The sequence below is a fragment of the Aegilops tauschii genome, chromosome 3, assembly GCF_002575655.3.
Source record: "Aegilops tauschii subsp. strangulata cultivar AL8/78 chromosome 3, Aet v6.0, whole genome shotgun sequence".
NCBI lineage: Eukaryota > Viridiplantae > Streptophyta > Magnoliopsida > Poales > Poaceae > Aegilops > Aegilops tauschii.
Window position 1 is genome coordinate 516,360,238 of NC_053037.3, and position 9,324 is coordinate 516,369,561.

Consider the following 9,324-nt stretch of genomic DNA (forward strand, 5'->3'; position numbering starts at 1 on the left):
CGCTTCATCCAACAATACCGCTGCACCAAAGTATGACATGCTGGTAAGCAGTATGACTTGTATCACCCACAACTCACTTGTTTTCTACTCGTGCATATAACATCTACGCATAAACCTGGCTCGGATGCCACTGTTGGGGAACGTAGTAATTTCAAAAAAATTCCTACGCACACGCAAGATCATGGTGATGCATAGCAACGAGAGGGGAGAGTGTCGTCTACGTACCCTCGTAGACCATAAGCGGAAGCGTTATGACAACGCGGTTGATGTAGTCGTACGTCTTCACGATCGACCGATCCCAGCACCGAAGTTACGGCACCTCCGCGGACTGCACACATTCAGCTCGGCGACGTCCCACGAACTCACGATCCAGTAGAGCTTCGAGGGAGAGCTTCATCAGCACAACGGCGTGATGACGGTGATGATGAAGTTTACCGATGCAGGGCTTCGCCTAAGCACCGCTACGATATGACCGAGGTGGATTATGGTGGAGGGGGGCACCGCACATGGCTAAGAGAGATCAATGATCAACTTGTGTGTCTATGGGGTGCCCCCTCCCCCGTATATAAAGGAGTGGAGGAGGGGGAGGGCCGGCCCTCTCTATGGCGCGCCCTAGGGGAGTCCTACTCCCACCGGGAGTAGGATTCCCCCCTTCCAAGTTGGAGTAGGAGAGGGAAGGAAAGGGAAGGAAAGGGAAGGAAAGGGAAGGAGGGAGAAAGGAAAGGGGGGCCCGACCCCCTTCCCAATTCAGATTGGGCTGGGGGGGGCCCTCCTTTGCTCCTTTTCCCTCTTTTCCACTAAGGCCCAATAAGGCCCATATACCTCCCGGGGGTTCCGGTAACCTCCCGGTGCTCCGGTATATTCCCGATCTCACCCGGAACCATTCCGATGTCCAAATATAGTCGTCCAATATATCGATCTTCATGTCTCGACCATTTCGAGACTCCTCGTCATGCCTGTGATCATATCCGGGACTCCGAACTACCTTCAGTACATCAAAACACATAAACTCATAATACCGATCGTCACCGAACGTTAAGCGTGCGGACCCTACGGGTTCGAGAACTATGTAGACATGACCGAGACACGTCTCCAGTCAATAACCAATAGCGGAACCTGGATGCTCATATTGGTTCCTACATATTCTACGAAGATCTTTATCGGTCAAACTGCATAACAACATACGTTGTTCCCTTTGTCATCGGTATGTTACTTGCCCGAGATTCGATCGTCGGTATCTCAATACCTAGCTCAATCTCGTTACCGACAAGTCTCTTTACTCGTTCTGTAGTGCATCATCCCGTAACTAACTCATTAGTCACATTGCTTGCAAGGCTTATATGGATGTGCATTACCGAGAGGGCCCAGAGATACCTCTCCGACAATCGGAGTGACAAATCCTATTCTCGATCTATGCCAACTCAACGAACACCATCGGAGACACCTGTAGAGCACCTTTATAATCACCCAGTTACGTTGTGACGTTTGGTAGCACACAAAGTGTTCCTCCGGTATTCGGGAGTTGCATAATCTCATAGTCATAGGAACATGTATAAGTCATGGAGAAAGCAATAGCAGTAAACTAAACGATCAAGTGCAAGCTAACGAAATGGGTCAAGTCAATCACATCATTCTCCTAATGATGTGATCCCGTTAATCAAATGACAAATCATGTCTATGGCTAGGAAACTCAACCATCTTTGATCAACGAGCTAGTCAAGTAGAGGCATACTAGTGACACTATGTTTGCCTATGTATTCACACATGTATTATGTTTCCGGTTAATACAATTCTAGCATGAATAATAAACATTTATCATGATATGAGGAAATAAATAATAACTTCATTATTGCCTCTAGGGCATATTTCCTTCACCAACTATAATAGCAAAGCTCGCGGTACATCAAGATCGTGCCAAATCAAGAACACGAGAGAGAGAGAGATCAAACACATAGCTACTGGTACATACCCTCAGCCCCGAGGGTGAACTACTCCCTCCTCGTCATGGAGAGTGCCGGGATGATGAAGATGACCACCGGTGATGGTTTCCCCCTCTGACAGGGTGCCGGAATAGGGTCCTGATTGGTTTTTCGTGGCTACAGAGGCTTATGGCGGCGGAACTCCCGATCTATGTTCTGTTCTGGAGGTTTTGGGATATATAAGAGGTGTTGGCGTCGAGAACAAGTCAGGGGAGTCCACGAGGGGCCCACAAGGCCGGAGGGCGCGCCCTAGGGGGTGGGGCGCCCTCCACCCTTGTGGAGGCCTCGGGACTCCTCCGATGCATCTCCGGTACTCCGTGGGCTTCTTTTGGTCAAAAAACAATCGTCGGAAACTTTCAGGTCAATTGGACTCCGTTTGATATTCCTTTCCCGCGAAACTCAAAAACAAGAAAAAAACAGAAACTGGCACTGGCTCTAGGTTAATAGGTTTGTCCCAAAAAATCATATAAAATAGCATATAAATGCATATAAAACATCCCAGATGGATAATATAATAATATGGAGCAATAAAAAATTATAGATACATTGGAGACGTATCAAGACGTGACCTTTTTTAGAGAGGAGGCATTTTCCCAGCCTTAAAATGAGGCCCTTACAACCGATACCGTCACGACGCAAATCTAAAGAAGGAAAGGTACGGGGATACAAGGCCAAAGGCCCATCACGCGATGCAGCGTGGAACTAACCTAGGCCGGAGAAGACCTACGAGAAGATGCAGAAGCTGTCGAGGTAGCTAGGGCGGCCACCGGCCGGTGATCTCCCTATGATGCCCGTCGAAGATTGGTGCACTTTGCTCGCACCTTGCGTGCGAGCTCCTCCACCCGTCCTCTATCCGTGTTTCTTGCCAGAAGTTTCCACGGCTACAAGAAAGACACCATTTTGTATAGGAGGTCAGCCGGATGACGAATGAAATGACCCTCTATCAAAGCTTTATTTCTGGTAGTCCAGAGGGCCCATGCGATGGCCCCAAATCCCACCCATGCCATCCTTCTATCTGTTCCCACCGTGGCAGACGCTAGACGATAGAAATCCGAGAATCCACTTGGGTTCCAGGAGCATCCCGTGGCCTCTCAAATGGCGCTCCACGCGAATCTAGCCATAATACATCTGAATAGGATGTGGTCGCCGTCCTCATCCTCTCCACACCAAACACATTTGCCATCACCTGGGCCTGTTCATTTTTGCACCTGATCCCCACTAGTTATTATGTTATGCGCCACCTGCCAAAGGAAGATTTTAATCTTTACTGGTAACCGAGCCTTCCATATCCCCGCTAGATCACATGGGGTCGAGCTTTTGAAGATTTCTTTGTATAATGAGCCTGTCGAGAAGCTCCCTGACGCCTCAAGACGCCTGCCCACCTCATCCTTTCCATGCGAGAGACGGAACCCATTCAAATTATCCCGCATTTTCTCCCATTCTGAGGCCTCCAAGGGACCCAGAGATCGGCGGAACCGCGGGGCCCATCGACCTTGACGCCACATCTCCGCAACCTTTGCCTCAGGATTGGCTGAGATAGCAAACAAGAGCGGGAAGGTGACACTAAATGGTTGTGGCCCCCACCAGCAGTCCTTCTAGAAGCAAGTTGTTCAAATAGGCCATATTTTTCTAGTCGTGCAATCAAATTATGCTCCGAATGGCGCACAAAAGACCCACTGCGCAGGAGAGTGTTACCTGTGAACACACATTGGTAATAATAGATCATCAAGTGCATTCCCAGAAAATTACTCCATTATATAGCAGGCTAATTGGCAATGCACGCCCTTAAAAACCATAGCAATGAAAGTGTATCTTCCCTGAATCAGTTACCAGCGCCAGCAAACCTATGAATTGCATATACTAACAATATGGCACTGCCATTCCGATGCTTCACATGGTAACAGCATGTAGGCATGCTCTTGTACATCATGCACCAAAGCATAGTAGGACGTATAGGGATGATATATGGGGCCTAGCACGTATCTTAAAACCACGTTGACCATCAATATGAACAAATATCATGTGAGATGTATATGCTACAAAATGTATATTGCTTGGAAACAAGAGCACAAAGTATTTGCCCAGCCGAACCTAGATTCGCTCCTGATCGATACACGGTGATTCGCTTCTGATACACGGTCCATAACATGTAGCACCCGTGCTTGCGCAGCTTGTGATGTGTGGTTGCGTCCACCATCAGTTGACAGTACAACTAATAGCAGCGTCAGCGCCAGGAATCACACTTATCACCACAACACATCAACAATATTTTAACGGAGCAGAAAACTAAATCAACGGGACTATTCTGCCACATACCAGCCACGTGCACAACGCAGAATCAAAATCTTGACGCAATCACCAATCTCTATTGCTATTGCTATTCACAGGTCTAGCATAGGAGCAACCGCACACACACAAACTTTCAGAAACTGCCTTGTTTTCAACTGCAAAGCATCTATCTACTCCTGATTAGGCCTGAGCCAGACGACTATTCAAAATTCGATTCGGCTGAGATTTCATGTACCACCTACCGCTAGCTGCTGGGAATTAAGCTTGCTCTATGTGCAAAAAAAAAAAGTGTGCAATGATCGCAGTAACCTAAGCTAATGCGGTGATTACACAAAACTGGGCAGGCACTGTTGTGTGTTTTCAACGTGTCGCAGATATAGAGTTAAAACCAAATGAAAAGCTGAATGTCAGACACTAAACTCATCAAATCATGCTCCGAATGGTGCACAAAAGACCCGGCAGATTACTGCGCAGGAGAGTGTTATCAGTGAATAGTAAACCATCAAGTGCATTCCCAGAAAATTACTCCATTAGATATACCAGCAGACTAATTGGCAATACATGTCCTTGAAAATCGTATCAGTGAAAGTGTCTTCGCGGAGTCAGTTACCAGTGCCAACAAATCTATGAATTGCATAGTAAAAATATAGCATCGTCATTCCGATGGTTTACACGATAACAGCATATAGGCATGCTGTTGTACATCCCGCACCAAAGCACCGACAGGTACCTGCTGCTGCACCAACATGCTTTTACTGTTACTACTTACCTTTTGATTTGTTAGGCACATTCCAAAAAAAAAATCCATTTTCACTTCGCAAGGGCCCCTTGCTTTGGGAATAGGCAAACATCTATACTCCTTTTTCCAAGTCATAACATTGGATCGAAAATTGCGCCGAAATTCTCTTGGTTCTACTTCTAGAGACGCATAAACTCTAGACAAAAATTAATTATGCATCCCTGCTGGTCCAGCATTTACAATACAAACGCAAAATTATTTTAGCATCTAGCAACAAACAGACAAGTACAAAAGATGGTGTTTTTCATAACCTCACCAGAGATGCAGAGAGCAAAAGGAGGGTGATTCCCCAAAACTTATTAGTGGCAGTGTCACTCCAAGCATATCCTAGAGAAACTATGCTTCTTGGCTGTCTTTTGACGCCTCTTCCGTTTCCAACTCCTTGACTGCTGGTATGAGGCTGCGGATAATGCCCTTAAGGCATAATCCACTGCCCTCCATTTCCTCCAGGAGCTTCTCAGCTGTTCTCCAGTCCATAGACTTCAGACACAACGACTGGATGAGTTCGCTATACTCATCCATATTTGGCTGCAACCCGTCCTCCTTCATCTCCTTTAGGCACTCCAGGGCCTTCTCGAACTCCTCCATCTTGCAGTAACCACGGATCAGTATGTGATAAGTAACCCTGCTTGGTTTTGCATGGATCTTCTTAGCTTCGCGAAGTAGAGAATGAGCTTCATCAATCATGCCTCCCTTTATGTAGCCACTCATGATCACACTGTATGTATAAACATCAGGGCGCAGCCCTCGGCTTTCCATCACTCTTATCAAACCCTTTGCGTCCTCCATTTCTCCCTCTTTAGACAATCCTGTGATGACAAAGTTGAACACTGCACTACCAGGAGCTGGGCCAAGATTCACCATCCTCATCAACAGCTTCTTTGCATCCTTCACATTCTTCATCCTGCACAAACTATGTATAACGGCAGCAAAGGACTTGCCTGCATGCTTAAGAGACTCTCCTTTGTATTCAACCAGCAGCTCCAGAGCGGTACTGATGGTCTCGTCATTCTTCGCCAAAGCACCAACAAGGAAATCCAAGGATGATGTAGGAATCTGAACCTTCTTCTCCTTCGCTGCTAGGTATACTGAATGTGCCTCTGTTACCTTCTTCCCCTGGCAAAAGAAGGACACAATCTCACCGGTCTTCTTCCCATCAGGGAAGCACCCGGAGCTAATCATCTTCTCGCAAACTCCCCATGCAGCACCAACCATGGACTTCTTTCCAGCCGCTTGAATCGCCAGATAATAGCTGTCACCGTCCGGAGTACAGCCAAACTCACTGAACTTGTCAAGCACCTCTAGCGCCGCCTTCGATTTCTCGAGCTTCCAGAATATTGCTAGCACTTTGTTCAGCAGTGGGGTGCTCAATGATCCTGGCACACTGCCCATTTCCTTCACCAAATCCCAGAGCATGTACGCGTCCATCTCGTCAATCTCAGCTGAATCAGCAACCTTGCTCGCGACGATGTCAAGATTGGCAAGGCTCTTGACATCAGGGTTGTTCTTCCCGGCAGACTTGAACAAGAGGAGTAGCTTTTTACCAGAGCAGTTCTCGGCGGAGAGGAGGATGGCGGCTAGGAGCGGCTCGGTGAAGTCAACGACCATGTCGGCAATGGCGGTGGGGATCTCGGAGGTGCTCATAGGGGTATGGTGTGCGTGTGTGCGTTCATAGTAAACCTGTTCATGGACAACCCGACCCGGAGGCCCGAACCCGAAGCCCGGCCCGAAAGCCCGAAATGACTATATATTATTTTTATTCGAAATATAGGTATAATAAACTAATATAATATCTCGAATATGATTAATTTAATTTAAAAACGGCACTGTTCATGTGCTTCGGGCCGGGCCGGTCCGGGCTCGGGATATTTTCATCGGGCTTTGCAAGCCCGGCCCGAACCCGACCTAGCCCGGGGAATGATCAGGGAGTGTATGCGCGTATATATTTGATTGCTTGCATTTGTACTGTGTTCAAAAACAAGAAAATGGTTAACCTTGAAAGATGGTGCTGATTTTTCTTTTTCTTAAAAAATATTTTCGTTCACAGAATAGTACTCCCTTCAATGCATAATAAGTGTCGTGGTTTTAGTTCAAAATCGGAGGTGTTCTTATTCTACAAAATATTACCTTTCTTTTTCACAAAAAAGGGTGAGTTATAACTCAACCTAATGAATTAGCTGCTCCATTCAAGATGGATATTCTGCATAATGCGATGAATTTTATTTGCAATACAAGATCCCAGTTCCAAGTTTAAGAAAAGAAAAATCAGAATGAGTTTGAGCTTTTCTAGGTTCTAGTGCCTCCTCAACTCAACTCAACAGGCTTCTCAGCAATATGGCTACCTTAACCACGCTTGATAAGATTGTAGTGTATCATGTCTACGAAATTCAACACGAAAGACTACATGTCAAAGGGATAAGAGGTACACAGATCATCATCCAGAAAATGCATAGGGTAGATCCGTCGGCGCAGATCATAGGTCTCTCCATAGTCCACGCACATCTGAAGTCGACTTATGCAGCGACCATAGCTTTGCCATTCTTAGTTGCTTCCCCCTCGACTTTCTTAGCTTCCATGTCCTAATCTCCTTTTTCTGTGTCCTTATCATCGCACGTCTTGCCCGGGGGCGCATCTCACGTACTTTGAGTGGCGGCATGAAAAGGTTTGAGAGGCCGGTCATGAAATGGATGCTCGCCTTCAGCAAATATCCTCGGCTTGCGATCCCTATCCAAAGCAGGGGATTTTAATGAGAATGCCATCATAAAACTAGTACTACATGTTAAATGGTAATTCAAGAAGGGGGCGAAGTAGACTACGGCCTACAGTATGCATGGAATATCAGCCACTTGGAACTACAGAGAAGAAAAGATGGATGAGGATCTTATGGTATGTTATTGGATTTTGTTCTTTTCTTCCATGAAATTTCACTTACATCACGCAATTTGTTGCGGGGAAGCATGCACATGACAACTTTACAGATCACTTGAGTTGGGTCTTTTGCCATATGGTCCTTGAGCTTTCTTTCCTTCAGGTGGCCAATATACCTATTGGAAAAATGGCATAATGCACATGACAGAACAAAATTAATAATAATACCAAATAAGGTATTCAAAAGTATTTGCTAGAATTACTAACCCGTGTGCCGGTAGTAAATTTTGTCAGTCATTTTTCTTCATGTAACACGGATATCTTTTGCATTATGAATGACACACGTGTCTCTAGCTTCCACATGAGATGCATAGGTTGGCTTGTCCTTACCTTGAAGCACAACAGACATTTGGGATGCCAACCGTCAAAGTACCTATCACATAGACAAAGAAAATTACTAAACCAAATATTTTGACATGGGCAAATAATGACAACTGAAATTAACTAAAGACTTCTGACCTTGCTCTTTGCATCAAGAACACGCCACGACAACCCTTATAAATCAATTCTCCTCAACCCTGCAAGTGCTTTATGTGCAGTTCAAAAAGGTATGTGTCTAATTCGCTATTTATAAAAAACCTATGTTAGAGATCTTCAACGCTCGGGCATTGCTCTGTGCACGTGGTAGTTATGGCCCAAACGCACGGGCCCCTCGTGGCCATGGAGCCGCCTACACATCCCCCATGACCCGGACGTCAAAGCATCTTCCGGGCATCCACCGATTGCATCCTTGGCAAAGGCGCCGACTGCAGGTTCTGGACGGACCACTGGATCGACGGGCATTCTGTTGACGAGATTGCACCTCAAGTTCTGGCGCTCGTCCCTCGACGCCGTCGCAAGCTCCACGTTGTTCAAGAGGGCATGCACCTTCATTCCTGGGTGCGCGATATCCAGAGCGCGCTCGGTCCGGCCGCCATGATTCAATACCTTGACCTCTGGCGACGCGTCTGATAACCCACAAGTATAGGGGATCGCAATAGTTTTTGAGGGTAGAGTATTCAACCCAAATTTATTGATTCGACACAAGGGGAGCCAAAGAAATTCTCAAGTATTAGCAACCGAGTTGTCAATTCAACCACATCTGAAAGACTTACTATCTGCAGCAAAATATTTAGTAGCAAAGTAATATGGAAGTAACGGTAAAGTAACAGTAGCAGTTTTGTAGTGATTGTAACAGCAGCAACAGCAAAGTAACTTAGCAAAGATCAATGTGTGAAAAGCTCGTAGGCAATGGATCGGCAATGATAATTGTGTTGGATGATATTCATCATGTAGCAGTTATAACCTAGGGTGACACAGAACTAGCTCAAATTCATCAATATAATGTAG

At 46.1% G+C, this 9,324-nt stretch overlaps 1 protein-coding gene and 1 pseudogene across 1 annotated transcript; both read right to left on the reverse strand.

The window, feature by feature from the left end:
• Positions 1-5,403: 5,403 nt before the first annotated feature.
• On the reverse strand, positions 5,404-6,711 carry LOC109786347 (small ribosomal subunit protein mS80 (rPPR6)-like). Its single transcript, XM_020344919.1, has one exon. The coding sequence runs from the start codon at positions 6,709-6,711 to the stop codon at positions 5,404-5,406; it is 1,308 nt and encodes a 435-aa protein (XP_020200508.1).
• An 829-nt stretch (positions 6,712-7,540) lies between these two features.
• LOC109786348 (uncharacterized) lies at positions 7,541-8,868 on the reverse strand (annotated as a pseudogene).
• Positions 8,869-9,324: the final 456 nt, after the last annotated feature.